The sequence below is a fragment of the Phyllostomus discolor genome, chromosome 2 (genome assembly GCF_004126475.2).
Source record: "Phyllostomus discolor isolate MPI-MPIP mPhyDis1 chromosome 2, mPhyDis1.pri.v3, whole genome shotgun sequence".
Classification (NCBI taxonomy): Eukaryota; Metazoa; Chordata; class Mammalia; order Chiroptera; family Phyllostomidae; genus Phyllostomus; species Phyllostomus discolor.
The window spans coordinates 109,175,601-109,194,246 of NC_040904.2; the positions used below are offsets into that span (position 1 = coordinate 109,175,601).

At 40.5% G+C, this 18,646-nt stretch overlaps 1 protein-coding gene across 3 annotated transcripts; it reads right to left on the reverse strand.

Annotated features, from left to right (window-relative positions):
* Positions 1–836: 836 nt before the first annotated feature.
* Positions 837–18,352, reverse strand: APOD (apolipoprotein D). 3 transcript variants are annotated; one of them, XM_028504947.2, is made up of 6 exons: positions 18,222–18,344; positions 13,814–13,823; positions 13,415–13,557; positions 8,166–8,287; positions 4,951–5,039; positions 837–2,254 (listed from the first exon to the last, which is right to left on the reverse strand). In XM_028504947.2, exons 1-6 carry the CDS (start codon positions 18,264–18,266, stop codon positions 2,019–2,021), a joined length of 645 nt encoding a protein of 214 aa, XP_028360748.1. In that variant the 5' UTR covers positions 18,267–18,344; the 3' UTR covers positions 837–2,018. The 3 variants fall into 3 exon arrangements, with proteins under 3 accessions (XP_028360748.1, XP_028360749.1, XP_035874229.1); XM_028504948.2 differs by lacking the exon at positions 13,814–13,823 and having other exon boundaries at positions 13,415–13,570; positions 18,226–18,341; XM_036018336.1 differs by lacking the exon at positions 13,814–13,823 and having other exon boundaries at positions 840–2,254; positions 13,415–13,576; positions 18,226–18,352.
* Positions 18,353–18,646: the final 294 nt, after the last annotated feature.

Below are 18,646 nucleotides of genomic sequence, written 5' to 3' on the forward strand. Positions count from 1 at the left end.
AACTGAGCCATCTGGCCAGAGTGATAGTCTTTAAATTACATGGAGATTGAATTCTCTAAGCATCTTTGGTCTCTTTGTTTAAAAAGTGTGCTTGCTAGAGGCTTACATGTAGTTAGTTATGGGCAAAATAATAGGATGTGATAACTGGGATTTGCTTCAAAACACTCGAGAAAAAAACCTGGGGGTAGTGGATGATAGTTAAGGCAAGGCTGGTGAAATGTTGATGGCTGATGGAACTGCAGATGGGTACAGGGGGATTTATCAAGTACTACTGTCTTTATTTTGTGCGTTTCTTCCCACTTTTCTTCTTTTCCTCTCCCTTCTGGATTTTTTGTTGTTTCCCCGTGTGTCTTTTAGATATTTGTTGCCCCATGCTGCCCTCTAGATCCCCCCCTTTTATTCTTAGAATCAGTCATCCCTGATACCTGCTTTATAGTTTTCTTTATCAAAAACTCTAAGCCTATCCTTCTATCCACCCATTCAGAAATTATTCACATAAAAAATTTGAGCCTCTGTTTTGGGCAAGATACCAAAACAGGTGCAAAAGTTAGTCACTTTCATTGTTTTAGGTGTTACCAGACAGCTGTTAAGAATAATGCAATCATAACTTATTTTGTACCACAAGATAAGAGATAGATAACATCTTAATGCTCTTGGGAAGAACTGTATTTTAGAAGAGGAGCCAAGTGCTCTCTGGTGGGGTGAGCAGGGTGATAAAACACAAGGGCACAGTGGCAGGCAGAGCTGGAAAAAGAGGGTCTTCTTCAATACCTGCCTCCTCTGTGCCACCTTTTTGCCCAGTGTTTTTCAGCCTTTAAGAATTTCAAACTCAGAGCTACATTTTGAGATCGTATTTATTTAGTAAAATGAAAACTTACATATTAAGATCCTTGGAATTTTTGTAACCTTTAATATAAAGCATTAAAGAGTCTCAAGTGCTTAAGGAAATTAATATTTTATATTCATGTTGAAAAAGCACAAATCAAATCAAATGGCTTAAATTTCTATTCATTTCTTAAAGCATTAGTATATTGTAAATGTTATGTGAGCTAAATGAAATTGCAGTCTTTCTGATTTTGAAAGTCACAATATTAAAAAAAGAAAAAAACCTCAAGGTGGTTCTTGACTCCCTGAAGTTGGACACCTGGAGGTGTGACTGTACAATCTCACGGGTGCCTGTGTCTTGCAGGGTTTGAGACTTTCTTGGACCTCCCATGGCTTCTTCACAGGCCTCTACCTTTGCATTCTTTAGCTTGGATTCTATTTTATTTTAACTTGCCAGTCTCCCTCACTGGTCTGTGAACCTTCGTAGGAGGACAGGGGTTCTGTGCTTTTCAATGCCTGGAATGTAGCTGGGCCTTAGTTAAATATCAGTTGAATAAAAGACTCTCTCACCCTCCCCAAATTTTTCTTTAAAAAATTCTCATAGATCTCCCTGATAGATTCTCTTCATTCTTGTGCAGACTCCAAGATGGTCTCATTCTTCAGCCTGATTCTGAAGACCTCCTGATGACAAAGTAAATGCTTCAAGGAGACTGCCTGCCAGAAACTCAAAAACACTGAATGATTCCTCTGCAAAGGACTGCCTAATACAGAAGGGGACACCCACCAAGTCATTGAGAATATGCCTTTGCCACCAGCTTTCTCTTTCCAGAAACGGGGTGGTTAACCTTTAAATGTAAACTGTTTAGTGCTTAGTTTTTTCAACATAACTGATTAAATATTTCCTAATAATTAAAAACCCACAAATGATTCAATTCGAAATTTACTGTGAGCACAGCAAGTCAGCAAAAGTTTATTGTTAGGCATACCAGGTAACAGAGTAGTGTATGGCTAAGTGCTTGGGCCAACTTTCCTTGAGTTCTCCTCCACTGGCTTCTGCTGTCAAATTTCCCTTCTGTATTTGGAATGGTTTGTCTTGGTGGATTGGTTTGTTGTTACAAGAGGAGGGATAGAATTGGGAAAAGGCAAAGCAGAAGAGGGAACATGGGGTGAATGCAGCCTTCATTTTGGGCCTGTTACAGGAACTTGGGGCAGTTCACCTGATCTGTGATGGTCATTTTCTTGATGTCAATGTTATTAGAGGTCAGAATATCTTTTAGATAGGTCACTGTTTCTGGAGGAAGATAAGGGTTTCTTCCCAAGATCCAAACATGATCTACGTGGAAGAGCCAGATGATTGTGGTACAGGAGTACATGAGGGCATAGTTCTCGTAGTCGGTGGCCAGGACCCAATACGGAGCTGAAGGCATCACTGAGAACCAGACAGAGGAGGACAGTATTAAGAGGGACCAGAGCAAGAGCAACCTTCATCTTCAGAACCTAGAAGTCACATTCTGGGGTCCTGGTTCTTCTAGATCAGTGGTTCTTAATTCTGGCTTCATGTGGAAACTGTTTGGGTGCTTTGCAAAATATCAGTCCCACCCCACCAGTAATTCTAATACGCAGCCAGAATTCAGAGCTAACATTCTGGATCTTCCCTGATAGGATCTGGTAGCAGGTTGGTCTTGGGAAGCCCATAGTAACTGAGGGGTTTGGCTGGATCCCCTAGACTGCCAGGTTGCACTTAGCACTAGTGTATATGAAAGCATGACTTAGCTAAGCACTGTACAGAATGTAAGGTCAGGGGCCTCAGGCTTTGTAAGTCAATACCAGCCAGCTTCCTCTAGAACTTGACCAAGGGAGGAGGCAGGGGCTAATGTTAGTTTGTGTGTTTTTCTTCCTGCCTGCTCTTTGAAAATCTTCCTATTCTTAAAAATATGGTAAATCAGGTGGCAACAGGTTATAAGCTCTTCCTTACAAAAAGTCTTATAAGGATTCATTGATTGATACCTGTATAGCATTGAAAGCCCAAAATTAAAAGGGTCCATAAGAGGAGAGGTGGGGGATTTACCCTCTTTATCTAAATCCAGAAACTTCCTCTGTGAATTTGACTGCCACGGTCAAGCTTCAAGACAAGGGAAACTCCTAACATAGCTTGTTAAATTTAAGTGGAAGACCAACCCACATGGGAGAGAGATGTGTGCTGACCTCATAAGAACAAAAGACTTGGACACATGCAGTACTGGAAGATTTGCTTTCCCGGGTTTTAAGCATACCACCCCCTCCACTCAAAAATAATCTCACTGTTGCCCAGTCAAACCAGAGCTAAGCCACTGGACAAAGAAGGCAGTATGAGTGTGGTTAGAGTGTAGCTGGGGGTCAAGGACCCTTAGAATGTGGTGATGATCAGGATCCAGGAGGCTTAGTTTAGATGACCACCCACTAAAGCACCTCCTACCTCTGACTCTCTATCTGTTTGTAAATATAAAAACAGAAGGACACTTGGAGGATGTCTGAATGGAAGCCTGGACAAGGCTGCAGGAGTTAAACTCAGTATTGTTTTTAACTTACATTTCTATCACTGTTGGTGCTGCCTTCCTGACTCACTCATGAGAGCATATATTCACCATGTATCTGCTACCATTGAATTTCAACTGCTTTGTGTGTTCCCCACTGGACTGAGAGCTATTCATCCCTGAGTGATATGTCAGCAGCAGCACTGTGCCCCACTTTGCACACATATTCAGGCACACACATTCTGTCTTCCACCCTATAGGATGTAGCACTGAAGCATAAATTTACCTAGATATTTTCCTTTAGTAAAGAAAACATCTATGTCTATTAGAAAACTTTGACAGTCTCTTATTTTTCAGTCTCTTAATACTGTTAGAGAGTTAGAAGAACTCTCTAACATGGCCTTGGGGACCTGCCTCACCTCCACCCCATCTTGTTTCCCACTTCATAGACCTTTCAGGCCTTTTCTGATGCCATTCTTTCCACGTGGAACATCCTTTCCCATAATCTTCCATATACCCTGCAAAACCCAATGTGAACATCTGATCTCTTCAACCACAATAAATCTCTTCCTCCTCTGCTTCCCCAGCCACTCTTGCCTCTTTTAGTTCCTATTGAAAGCTTCCTTATGAAGGCTGTACACATACCTTTTGACCTTCACACCCATCCCCATCTCTCAATTGAGAGTTTGGATACCTAGGTTGTAGTCCCAACTCAGTCTCTAAGTAGTCCAGTGACCATGCCTATATCACCTAGCTTTTCTTTACCTCACTTTCTTACTTGTAGAAATCACAAGAGAAACTGACCTGTAGAAAGCCCTTTACAGCTTACAGAGCATGTGCTATCTAAGTTATTTTCACAACTGTAAGGGTAGATGTAGAGTTGCCCATGGTCATATGTGTGGGAGAGACTGTTCTCTCCTCTCAGCATTCCTATCTTGGTCTATAGAATAAGAACTTCTTCTCTGCCCTACTCTAGGCCCTTCACCTATGTCGGGGGGCTGGGGGATGAATGAATCTTCTTGCATCTGGTGACTTCCGTGTCTGCCCCAAGTCCTTTTGGCATTAGAAAACCTCACAGTTCTGAGCTGAATCCTCCAGTGTATCTATATCAGCAACAAAACTAATATATGATGCTTACTCTGTTGTCTATGGGTATTCCTCAGTTAGCCCAGAATTCAGAGGGCAAATGCCTGTGATTAAATATCTCTCAGGGATCCCAACAACTACATTCACTTTTGTCAGTCTTTTGTCTCCAAGCTTTTGTACATGTTAGCTGTTCTGCTAATAATTATTAATTTTTCAGGCTTTAGTTTCCATTAGGGAACAAGACTGCATTGGATCTCTTACTGCTTTGATCTGTGCTTCCTCTGTTCAAACACTCACTGTAGTTTTATAGTAAACTGCCTGGGACAAGGGTCAGCCCTGTCTTCCTCATCATTGCATCTCCAGCAACTTGCCCAGTACCTGGCATAGAGTAAGTGCTCAATAAATAATTATACATTGAGTCATTATGGATGACACCCAGGTGTGACACAAGTACTCTGGCCCAGGGCTCTAGTCCTCAGTGTGCCCATCTATTCCCTGAAGCCTTCTGAGGGAAGTGAGTACTTACACCAGAAATACTTCACTTCCAACTTGGCGGGCTCTGTGAGGTTAACCAGGGAGGCTTCACCTTCAATTTGATTCACACTTCCATCAGATCTGCAATGAGTTAAAAAATAACCTGAACTCACCAAAAGCCAACAATCAATGACAGGCAATAATTGTTGCACTAGGAACCATAGTGGCCAACATTATGATTTCTGGTTACAGAGGATCTCAAAGGAAGGTTAGACTCTCGTTTCATTCTGTCCCTTTTACTTTGTGACTGTCTCTAAGACCAAGCAGAGGAATACAGACTTGGGGCGATGAAACGCGGTGATTGCATCGATCTAGGACTTGACGCTATGTTAGGCCCTTGCACTTTGACACTGTCTTTTGGACTGTGTGAAATGCTCTGAGGCCCCTTCTAGTTCAGCAAGCTTCTGATTACATGTGGGAAGTTTTGATGTAGGCCAGGTAAAAGCAGTTGGTGAGCAAACATTGACCTTATTTCAGTGATTCTGAGGTATATTCAGGTCTCAGAGACATTAAATATGAAGAAATGTGCATCTTACAATTAATAGCATCCTATACTTAAAATTGGCAGTGTCATTTCTTTCTTAGTGGTACAAGATAAAATGGTATATATATAAAAGTCATGGTCTTAGGTTGTATGAAAAATTTTCGCTGTTTTGAAGGGAGCTGACCCCATTTCTGGATAACTCCTGGTAACCCCATGGATGCACGGCAGAGGAGAAAGGCTTGGGGATGGAGGCAGCACACAGGGTGGGTGCTCAGACATTAAGGGGTTCTTCCTAGGAAGACAGGAGAGGAGCTGCTTGTTCATCAGTCCTCGAGGGGACAAACTAAAATTGGAGCAACAGTATGTGTCAGAAAGTTAGCAGGTGATGGTTAGTGGTGATGCATGTCCTGGGAACCATCCTGTAAGAACCAGGTAAGGGAGGGTGGGACATGTAGTGTGATGGTCCTAGATGCACTCTCTGTTTGTCATTGAATAGGGCCAGAGAAAGCCCTGGCCTCTGACCTGGAACTCAGCTGTTGGGAAGATGGTCCATTTCTATCTGCACACAGTTGCTTAGCAACAAATCAATCTCTTCCCATCAGGCTTTTCCTCTTTTCACTATTATTTGTGTTCTGCTCCAGAACACTTTTTAAAATACCAGTCTCTGACCAGAAGCTCACTTATTCATGGGAAAATGCATGGGTATTTTCAAGGGTAGCAGCAGATTAAAAATATTAGGGAGTATTTATTAAATGATTACTATATGCCAAATACTGGTCTAAGTGCTTCACACATGTTGACTCGTTCTTGCTCACAAAGCCTTCTGTGGGAGGTACTATGATTATTGCCATTTTACTTAGGTGAAAAGGGAAGCCTAGAGATAACCTACAGATAACAGATAACCTAACATCAGGTCATTAGTAAGTGGCAGAAGCAGGATTTGAGGCTGGATTTCAGCCTTTCTCAAAAGCCTGAGCGCTTCAGCTCCCATCCCTGTGCCAGATGCTTTGTCCTTCAAATTTTGTGATACTGACTAGTGTTTTGCTCAGACTCCCTGCTGTGGCTTCCACTTACTCTGCAGTACTCCTAGAAGGAGAATCTACAACTAGCAAACCTTTCTTCATATCCCTTTGTACCTTATGATCCTAGAGGCAGAGCAATCTAACACTCAGGATTCTTGCCAACTCTGAAGGAGAGGTAGGGGATCGCATGGATGTTGGGATCTGTGTCATTGTCTGATTCTTGGTCTTCAAATGGGATAAAAGATTTGAAATAATGTCATTGCAGCTTCAAGGCCTGCAAAATTCCTGTGATATTCTGGGAGTCTACATCTCAATTCCTGTAGCCCTTCCTGGGCTCCGAAATGAGCTGAACTTCTCCCTAGAGGCCCTCAGAGTCCTTTGTTTCTTTGGTTCATGGAGGGCCAGAGAGTCAACGCATTGTGCTTTGGCTCACTGGAAAGCTCAGTGAATAATAGGGTGGCCTCAGAAAGTCCCTCTGAGCCTAAGTAATTTCCAGACTGGGTTGTACTTGTTTTCTTGGAGTTGAACACAATTTTCAGATTCCCTAAGGAACAGGAAGGACGGCCTTACATTCCCACCTTTTCTTTTATTTGTGTTTGGTTCTCTTCCCCTGGGTTGGAATCTCAGCTTCGTCACTTATAAGCTATTTGACACTTTGGCAAATTACTTTATTCTCTGTACCTCAGATTCTTTATACATAAAAATGGGGTTAGCGACAGCATTACTTCAGGATTGTTATGGTATTAAATCAATATACAGGGTGGAGAAAACTTGGGTTTACACTTGTGAGTATGTGAAACACAGAGTTTATTCTTGTGTTATTATTTATTAATTATTGCATTATTTTCCATACCAACAACTGTAAACCTGCTTTTGCCCACCCTATATACACACACACCCATACATATAGGTGCATACACATGTATATATACATATATACACAGAATGGTGCCTTGCCCATAGGAAATGATTAACAACTGTTAGTTATTGTTTTTATTGTTGTTCTTATTTTTGTTGATAGAGGATGGGTAGGAGTTTTTCTGAGGCTTTTTAAAGTTTATGGCTGCTTTTCAAAGTGTGAATTTGAGGATCAAACATCAATCTGTAAGAATCATTCAGTAATAGAAAAGTACAATTCTATAGGATATCCTGTTCACATAACCTAGAGTGCATCTATTTGTGTATTTGGTCCTTGCTTAATAAGAAAAGGAATTTTCTAAAAGCCAAAGCTGTCTGGAGATTGGATAAATTATCATGGATGATGATGAGTACCCAGTTTCCTGGAGGCTTCAAGCAAAGCTTGATGCCCTCTGTCAGTAGGTGATATAGAAAGGGCTTCTCTCTTGGTTTGGAGGTAAGACAAGATGGTCCCTGATGTCCTTTGCTAGTAGAGTCTTCATTTGCAGTGAGAACAGGAACCTGCAGTTTGGGTTACCCTTGAGTCCCTAGTGCCTCTCACAGGATCCAGTGCCCAATAGGTAGTTGGCAAGTGGTCATGGAAATGAGCAAATGACTTCTAAGTCCCACCATACTGCCTGCCAAAAGCTGTCCTCTCAAGGTCTGTTGTAAGCAGGCAGTCCAGACCTAGCAATGATCAAATCTTCCGTTAACTAGACTGCAAGGGCACCCAGTCACCTGAGGACAGCTCTCTGCAGGGTTGGCTCCAGGATGTGCAATGCCTTTGAAACCACAGCCACTCACCTCAGCTCCTGGTTTACCACTTTGATGTTTCCATTTTCCATTAGTGAGTAGTTGGCTTGGATGCACCTTCCCTTCTCAAAGCTCACTGGGATCTTCTCAATTTCATACCATCTTCCAAGATACTGCAGAGACAACAAGTAGAGCAAAGCCTTGAGCCTCTCTGGGGACCGACAAACTCTTCTCCTTTGTTATCTTTCAGAGCAGAGCCCTTTCCTGGGGAAACCAGGAAAAATGGGCTGCATTGTTTCCACTGGTAACTGAGCAAGATACTGATTTAAAGGAGGATAAGTGAATTAGATGTGTGGGCACTGGTTGAATGTCACATTCTGTCCCTAAAGTGCTCTTTATTTAGATACACTCTGTGTCCTCTTCAGCCAAAATCTACGTGAAATTTAAAGCTCTGTCAAAGGAAGAGATTCATTTAGATCGATGACCTTCAAACGTGAGCAAGAATTTTTAAAACATAAAATACCTTATTATTTATTCAGGGCCACAGACCTCTTTTCCTGTAGATTGTCAAATAAAAATATGAAAACAGACAACACAACAGTAGCTGTCTGACGTGAATGAATCAAAATGATACCTATTTTTGTCAGATCAGCAAGAAAATATTTTTTTTGGTGTGCCACAGAATTTTGGTTGTTAGTTTATGTGTGCCATGAGATTAAAAAAGTTGAAAATCGCTGGTCTGGTTGATGTAAGGTACCATCTCAAATGTTATATGATTCTTCAAGACACCTTTGAATTTTGTACCAAGTCAGATATATTCACTGTGGGATTCTAGAGGTGATTGAATTCACCTCATATCACTCCTCATATCACCCCATCTTTGTGAGTTGGCCATTAAAGGCCTTTGGAAAATGATCAGGATTTTTTTTTATCCTCGCCAGAGGAATTTTTTTTTTCATTTATTTTAGAGAGAGAAGAAGGGAGAGAGAAACATCCACATGAGAGAGAGGCATTGATTGGTTGCCTTCCCTATACACTCAGACCAAGATCATAAGCGTCTGCACCTTAGCAGATATGTAAACCCACAGCCTAGGTATGTGCCCTGACCAGAAATTGAACCTGCAACCTTTTGTTTATAGGATGATGCTCCAACCAATGGAGCCATACCAAACAAGGCAGATGATTAGGATTTAGATAACGTGTATCATTCTTCCACTGGAAACTTGCTCTCAGTTCATAACTCTGGTGTACACAGTCACCTTTAAAGTAAGTACACAACTGTGTGGGTGAGGGCAGACACCCTCATGTATTCATACATTGCTTTGCATAGAGATTAAATCAATTTACAACCTTCATGGAGGGTGACTTGGCAATATATAGCAAAACTGAATATGCATACACCCCTTGTCCCAGCCAATTTCACATCTAGGAATGTATCCTCTGATAATTAGAAATGATGTGTGTGTAAGATTATTTGTTGCAGTACAACTTGTACTAATAAAAGAGATGAAAGAGTTTCAGTGAGCATTAGTAGGGGGATGAGTAAATAAATGATATTTATACAGTGGAATGTTATACATCTTTTTTTAAAAGAGTAATGTGCAATTATCTCCAAGACAGAGTAAATAAAAAGACCAGTAGTATATATACTAAGCTACATTTTGTGTAACAATTGGGAAAGAGTTATTAGTTTTTTATTGCTCTTGTAATAAATTGCCATAAACTTAAAATAACACAAATTCACTTTCTCATAGTTCCATAGGTAAAAAGTCTGACACGGGTCTCCCTGGTGTAAAATTGAGATGTTGTCAAGGCTGTTTCTTCCAGAGGCTCTAGAAGAGAATCTGTTTTCTTGCTTTTTTCAGGTTCTAGAGTCTCAATTTCTATATTTACATAGGAAAATGCAATGTTTAAAAAGAATCCTAGGAAGAAAGAAGTATAACTATCTCTATTTGCAGATTACATAATTTTGTACACAAAAATCCTAATGAAACCATAAACTACAAAACTATTAGAACTAATAAAAGAGTTCATTAAAATTAAAGGATAGAAGATCAATATAGAGAAATCAAATACATTTTTACATTTACAATGTGCAATCTGCAACTAAAATTAAGAAAATTCCATTTACAAAAACATCAAAAGAATAATACTTAGAAGTAAGTTTAAGCAAAGAAACATAAAACTTGTACTCTGAAAACTACATTGTTGAAAAAAATGAAAGAAGAGCTAAATAAATGTAAAGATATCTTATGTTCATGAGTTGGAAGACTTAAATTTGTTAAGATAGCAATTGATAGACACACAGATTTAATGTACAGTGATCTCTATTAAAACTCCCAACAGATTTCTTTGCAGAAATTAACAAACTAACCCTAAAATTCATATGGAAATGCAAAGGACCCAAAATAGCCAAAGGAACAAAGTTGGAAGATGCATACAGTCCAATTTCAAAACCTAACTACACAACTACAGCAATCAAGGCTGTATTGTACTGGCATAAGGATAACTATACAGATGAACAGAATAGAATTGAGAGTCAAAGTAAACCCTTACATATATGGCCAATTGATTTTTGACAAGAATGCCAAGACTATTCAATGAGGAAAGAACAGTCTTCTCAACCAATAGTTCTGGGACAACTAAATATCCACATGTGAAAGAAAAAGTTGGCCCCTATATCACACTGTATATAAAACTTGACTTCAAATGGATCACAGACTTAGATCTAAAAATCTTGAGAAGAAAATATAGTAGTAAATCTCTCTAACCTGGATTACACAATGGCTTTTTAAATATGATGTCAAAAGCACAAGCAACAAAAGAAAAAAGTAGATAAGCTAGACTTCATTAATATTAAAAATTCATCTGTATCAATAAAATAAAAAGACAATCCATGGAATGAGAGAAAAAATTACAAATCATGTATTTGATAGGAATTTGTATCTAAAAGATATAAAACATATCTCAATAATTAAAAGATAAATAATAAAAGATAAAAGATAAATAACTCAATTGAGAAATGGGCAAAGGACTTAAATAGACACATCTCTAATAAGCACATGGAAAGATGCTCAACTCAAAACTACTATGAGATAACACTTCATATCCAGTAAAAGGCCTATACTCAGAAAGATGACAATAAAAAGTGTGGACAAAGATATGGAAAAGTTAGAATTATACATTTTTGGTGGGAATGTAAAATGGTGCAGGTCTTTTGGAAAAGAGTCTGACGGTTGCTCAAAAGGTTAAACACAGAGTTACCATATGACCTAACAATTCTATTCATAGGTAAATACCCAGGAAAACTGAGAATACCTGTCCACAAAAATAAACAAGCAAACAAAAAATCTTGGATATAAATGCTCATAGCAGCATCTTTCCTGAGAGTCAAAAAATGTAAACAGCACAAATGATGAACAGATGGATAAAATGTGGTATAAGCCATTCAGTAGAATATTTTTGGCAATGGAAAGAAATGAAGTACTGATACACACTACAACATGGATGAACCTTGAACACATTATGTTTGTAAAAGAAGTCAGTCACAAAAGATCTATTATATGATTCCATTTCTATGAAATTGTCCAGAAGAGGCACATTCATACATAGAGAAAGTAGATTATTGATTGCCTGGGGCAGAGAATGGTGCAGGGATACAGGGAATAACTGTTAATAGGTAAGGAGTTTTTGAGATGATGAAAATGTTCTAAAATTGATTATATTGACGGTTTCATAACTGTGGATATACTAAAAACCACTGACAGTAAAACCACTCTAAACAGGTAAATTGTATATAGTACATGGATTATGTCTCAGTTAAATGTCTTGCTTTATCTCTCAAAGAATTTTTGTAAATATAGATCAATTATAATTTTCAAAATATCTTGGGATTTTTACCCCAAAATTGAAATGTAACTCAAATTCCCTGGATTTTTTTCTGTAAAGCCTCATATACCTGAATAAAGAAATTAGCCCTTAATAATGAACGGAGAAAGCCAATGTAGACTTTGGTGTACTGTATCTCCCCCCCCCCCCCCCAGCCATTTTCAGGCTTTGAGCCGTCTTCCTTTATTCTGTACTTAATCCATGCCCTGAGAGGTCTCAGTACTCATTCATACTGAGGTGTGAGTGACTGATAACAATGTTAATGTTACTTACAACAAGTAAATTTTTTCTTAAAATAGAACCAAATTTCTACTAAGGAGAATATGTCTTTTTTTAATATTTTATTTTTAGAGAGGGAAGGGAGGGAGAAAGAGAGAGAGAAACATCAATGTGCGGTTGCTGGGGGTCATGGCTTGCAACCCCGTCATGTACCCTGTCTGGGAATCGAACCTGCAACACTTTGGTTCACAGCCCACACTCAATCCACTGAGCTACGCCAGCCAGGGCTGAGAATATGTCTTAACAGGGAGATTCTAGGCATGAGTTAGCAACAATGAGAGACTCTAAGCCATGTCATCCAGTAGCTGCTTCTTTCTGCTGCTCTATCCCCCTAGCCACATAGATATTCAGTAAGGCTGGGCCTAATTCGAGGAGGAAAAGCCATACATTGGGGAGCTGCTTATATTGATATATCATTAGTGTGGGTAACAAAAAAAAGTCCCTTGGGGAGTTCTGTCCTCTCCTGGGCCCTGTTTGGAGTAACACATGGGTGTTCTGTACTCTGGGAAGCCTGTTTTGAATCCCAGTCTGCATTCATTGGCTGTGCCACTGGGTAGGTTATAAGCTCTCCAACATTCAACTTCTTCATCTGTAGAATGGGGACAATGGCACTGCAGCAGCTCCTGTTGATGCCTGATCCCATGTCCTCTCCGCTCACCTTTGGGTTTACCATCTTGGACAATTCCCACACATACTGCTCCTCTGTCTTCTTCTCTGCCAGGCACCTTTGCCATGTGAACTCCCAGGGCCCACTTGCATCCCTCTGTGGGACACTCTGAGGTGCATTCCACACATTTCATCAGAGAATCCCCAGCAAGATTGAGCCCCATTGTTCACAGAGTTAACATCCTCCTGAATGTACCCTTTATTGCTTTTCTGTCCTCTCTGTCTCACTTTCCCTACATACTCACTGGTGCTTCCTGAGATCATTTTACAAAACTCCTGGCTCCTGGTCTCAGAGAATCTGCTTTGGTGAGAGCCACAAGTAAGGTAAGTACCTACCATAGCTTTGCTGTGTCCATCAAAGCAGAATCATAAAGCTGAGCCTTGTAGGGTGCTTGTTTATACAGGAGACAACAAAACAAGTGGGAAGTTAGCCTTTTACTAACACCACAACTTAAAGTTTACCACACCTTATTCACATCAAAATTCTCCTGCACAGGAGGGGTCGGGCACTTCCCAAGATGGAATGCTTGTCCCTCTGCTGCACCAAAGAGTCCAGCCAGTGCCGAAAACTGCAGCAGCAGCAGCGCCGTCACCATCTTGGGTCTGGTGGCTGGGATTGGAACCTGAAATTGAAGTAAACAAAGCAGCTGGCGTCTTCTCTGCTATCACAGAAAAAAGGTTTCTTGGCTGCCAGGTCCCCTCTGCGGGCAATCCTTCCCCTTGGCCCGTCTGAACCCCTCATCCTCCAGGGCCGCCTGAACTGTCAGCACTGCTGTGTGGTCCTGGCCCCCTGCGAACCTCTCTCTAGGTCCTTTGCCCCTGCATTAGAGTACATTCTGTGTGGAGCTGGAGTTTGTTGGATTTACTTTGCATCCTCTCCCCCTCACCTAACTGGTCATTTTTCAAGGGTGGACACTGTGTCTGATTCTTCCTGGACTTTCCCACAGAACCTTGTAGTGTCAGTCATGGTAGATACTTGAGTGAACAGAAACGATGTTGGGGCAGGTGGACAGGCAAAGGGAGAGATATTGAAGCTGTCAAGTTAACCATGAGAGAGAAAAAAATTAAAACAAACCACACATAACATTTAGTATCTTATGAGATTCATACAGAAATACCTCCCTGACCCTAGCTCCCACCCGCCTGCCCCAGTCTCACTGGGCTGTTTACCAACTCAGGAGGGGGTGCATTCCACACATTCCCCCCCCAGAATCCTGCTGCTCCTGACCTGACTGGGTTTTTAAATTTTGGCTTTACACATACGAAGTACTACAATGTCCAATTTATGCTTTAGTTTCCTGGTCTATTTATTAGGTGGAAATAGTAATCATACCCAGCTCATGAAGTTTTGTGGTAATTAAATGAGAAAATCAAGAAAGCATATTTAGAGCAGCATCTGACAGAGAAAATACTCAATAAATGCTGGTTACTGTTACTATGAAAAGCAGAAACAAATGATTGTTTCCTGAATTCATTTATTTATTTATTACATTTTATTGGGGATATATTTCATAGACCTGTATTTAACTTGAGAAGAACTGGTAGCTTGCATGCAACTTTGTAACAAGCATTTCTGCCCAAAGTGCCCTTCCAGCAGCGGAAGCTGCTCTGGGTAGGGGCGGTAGGCAGGGGTGGGGGGCTGCAGGGCTGTGGGCAGGGTCTCAGCTCCCAGTTGTTCCCTGCTTCTCTCACTGACTTGCTTTCAGTCTGCTCTCTTCCATGTGACTCCTTGCCTGTCGCTGTATGACAGCTACATCTAGCACTTTGTCTTTCTCCCTGTGAGGAGGAGGACTGAATCAATGTGAGCAAAATGTTCTCAGATCTGAGCATTTAAAAGGATGTGTCAAAATAAGAATAATTATAACCACTTTCTTATGAGTCTCCAAACCTTCAAATAACACTTAATGATCAATAACTTTTCTTCTGGAGGTTTTTTGGCTAGTTTTCAAAAGAAAAATTATACATGAGTAGAAGCTGACAGAGGCGGGTGGTGAGAGACGGGTGGTCACTGAGCCTCCCTTGAGCAAGTCTGCAGGGAAAGGGATAAAGCCACCTTTATCTCTCCTTCAGTCTCCGAGGTTCCATTTCCCATTAGCCCTACCACAATGTAAGAAACACCTTTCTTGATGGATTTGCAGAAACCCAGACTAAACCTACAAAAATTTGCATCCTTTTCCAAGAGACTCTCAGAACCACTGGAGCTCTACTCTTGACCCCCATTGGGGGACACATTCAACACCTTCCCCAAAAGATCTAACCTCAAAGGAGGGCCACACATTCTATACATTCTACAGGGTCTTCAAAACTGGACAGGACCTTAGAGGACATTTACCCAACCCTTCCCTCCAGGTGTACAGATGGGGAAGCTGGGGCTCAGAAGGGCAGAGAGATAGGACTCAGTCCCCATCTCCAGCTGTCCATTCTGCAGCTCCCCTGGGCCACACTTCCTACGCATACCTCCTTTAACCTGATGAGACTTGCTTCATTACATGACAGATACACCAAAAGTCAGTTCTATGTCTTACTCTGACAACTATCTTATTGATACAGGGTGCAACCAGGGGGTCCCCAAATAGGGATTTGTAATAGGGTCCAGAATGCAGTGTGTCCAGGAAATATTAAATATATATATATGTATAGGATGTCCTCACCCCAACAAGTCTGAACTGGGGGAAGGGACATATGGAGCAGGGCCATTGAGAGCTGTTTTGCATAGCGACAGTTTTGCAGCTAACCTCTGGCCTGGTCATTTAACATATCATTTAACTTTTAACTGGTTTCATGGATATGTTACATAGCTATGGCCATGCTTTGAGTCAGGGAGATGGGAGTGACTTCAACTCAGGATGTAACTGGGAAGCAACTCCCTCTGGTTACTGGGCCTGCATATCTCTCTGGACACTGAGAGAGAAAAGAAGGAAGTTTGGAACTCACACAACATTGGAGTAAGTTGGGGCCCACATGACTTTGGTGAAAGTTGGGACCACACAGCTTTGGTGAAAGGTGGAGGGACCACATGGCTTTGGCGAGAGTCAGGACCACACAGCTTTGGGTTGCGCCCTTTTGTCACATGGCTTAGGAAGCAGAAGAGACCTTGCTGGGAAGGAAAGGGGTGAAAGGACTCTTGCTGGTGCGCCATGAGAAGGTGCCTCGTGGTTTTGGATTAACTGAAGATCTCACCGTCATGGTGCTGGGAGCTGAGGGGCTTTTTGAGCCATAGACTTCTACTTCTTTTCCTGAGATATGGTACCCCGGACTGGGTAGAGGGAGAAGGAAGGACTGCGTGCATTTGTGGGTATTCTACAGGACTTTAGTATTTTAATGAGAACATTAAGTCATTACTCTAAGCCTGTATAACTTTTTAAATAAATAATTCTTTTCCTTTTTACCAATCTCTGGCATTGAAAGACATCTTTTCCTGGCAGTGGGCAAGGCGAACATAGTATGGGGAGGGGACACCTGTAGCACAAGGGGGGGTTCCATTCAGTAATAGCATATCCTTCACCAGTCGGCGCCCCCCGCCCCCCCAGTTCTGTTCTGTAACTTTATTACAAAATGTTCTATTGTGGGTTGATACTTTTTTTTAAAGTTCTGTAGGAGGATTTCAGAGCAAGGCTAATTTGCCTTGATTGTATCTGTTCTAAAGATGCCTGTTTAGTGCAGTAATTTTCTTCCAATAAGTAAAACTTTTTTTTTTGTGAAAGGGTTGTTAGCATCCATAATTTTTTATGGTTGCCCCTTCCATTCTAATTCACCCAACACTAACTGATTGCCACTGAGGGTAAATCTATTGTTAACATGTACCTATGAACTTGGGAATGTAAGATATTTTTTCATTTTCTAATTAATATCAGTGAGAAGATTGGACTAATGATGAAAGTTTAAATACTTTTTAAAATAAATGTAATTTTAAAATTATTTTAACTGAATAGTAAATAACTTCAAACTAATTCTACTAAGGTACATCTACTGGGTCAGCACTGACTCTGAGACTCACTGCCCATACTCATTGACCTTCCCCACCCAGAAGCCCTGGCCTCAGTATTTTTCATGTTCCAGGCATCGAATTTCCATAACATCCTGTCTGGAAGGGTCCTGCCCTGACCTCTTTGTACTCAGTGAGGTTAATTTGCCCAGGTTACTTCCTTATGCCAACAGATATCCTAAGACTCTGCACTCCTAACATTTGCGTGTTAGCGCAGACCTAGTCTCTGATCTCAAGAAGCTGCAGAACATAAAGGATTAGATTTTTAGATTTCACATAATAAAATACAATACATTTCCACAAGTAAATGGATCTTGAAAACCCATTTAGCTATTGAACCTAACAAGAAAATATATTATCTTCTGAAGAACATATTTTTGTGCCATGTTTTTAAAAAAGTATTTTATTTATTTATTTTTTAGAGAGAGGGGAAGAAAGGGAGAGAAACATTGATTGGTTGTCTCTCACATGCCCCCAATCAGAGACCTGAGCTGCACAGGGTCCCTGACCAGGAATCTAACCGGTGACCTTTAGATTTGTAGGACAACACCCATCCACTGAGCCATACCAGTCAGAGCTGTGTACCATATTGTTAAGTGCATTTTATATCAACAGAATGAATTCCAGTTCATTTTTCAGTATTTTACTGTAATGCACATTTGGATAACAAGTGTCTGAGAATTCATCTAGTACAGTATTAGTGTATGAAAAGTCCTCTCATTGATTCATATAATATGGAGAGAGTGCATTGTGCAGGCAGAAGATTTTGAGGGGAGTCAACATTGGGTTGGCACCCAGCTCTGGCATCTGGTGGAGGTCTTGCCTTATGCCAATTGTATAAATTATCTACTCCTCAGTTTCCTCATATGAAAAATGGCACTAATAATATCTACATATTTTTATGTGCATAATGCACACTTTTTTGTCCAAATTTTTGAGGGAAAAATACGAATGTGCTTTATACATTGGTATAATGATTACATACCATGGGTATAATAATGGGCACAATAATCCCATGTATAATGTGCACAAAAATGTGGGTATGCATTATACATGGCAAAATGCAGTACCTTGTAAGTTTTTCAGAGGAAAAATGAAGCCAAGTTTGCAAAGCTACTGGCACCAACTCTCAGTCGTGTTAGTTAATTGGCCTTCTTGGTGCAGTGGGCAGTGCATTGGTCTCATAATCATGTTAGTTATAATTGTTAGCTGAAAAGGAGCAATTGAAAGTCAAGACTGTCTCTATTTTAAGCAATATTTATCCTAAATAAAAATTAAAAGTATAGTACATACCTTTTTATCGAGATGAAGGCAATTTCCACGTGCAAAATCATCCAATTTGAGATGCCTTGTGTTGGTAACTGGCTTCTCCCAAGTTGTTTTATAAGCTCCACCGGGTCATTGCTATTTAATTTTAATGCATGTCAAACCCCCTAGAGTTCAGAAAGGCTGGACTAAAAGCTTAGCTCTGTGTAAACACAAAGATGTAATGTTTTGTTCTTTTCCCTCCCCCAATTTCCTTCACAGCTGCTCCCTGAAGAAGACACAATGAGATATTGTTTGTGTGTATATGAAAGACAAAGTACATTTCTTTTCCTTTTTATTGAATTGATTGGGGTGACACTGGTTAACAAAATTCTATAGAGACAAACTGCATGTCATTCAAAACATCTTTTTTTGCTATGTAGATTTTCTAATTTAATTTTCTCAATCA

Bases quoted from the DNA above. Each gene is read 5' to 3' on its own strand.
- APOD (XM_028504947.2), bottom strand. From the start codon at position 18,266: ATGATTTTGCACGTGGAAATTGCCTTCATCTCGATAAAAAGGTAT. The intron at 8,288-13,414 runs GTGTGGTAAACT...TTGTCTCTGCAG, and splicing joins AGAATTTTGATGTGAATAAG to TATCTTGGAAGATGGTATGA. The intron at 2,255-4,950 runs GTAAGTACTCAC...TCTGGTTCTCAG, and splicing joins GGAAGTGAAGTATTTCTGGT to TGATGCCTTCAGCTCCGTAT.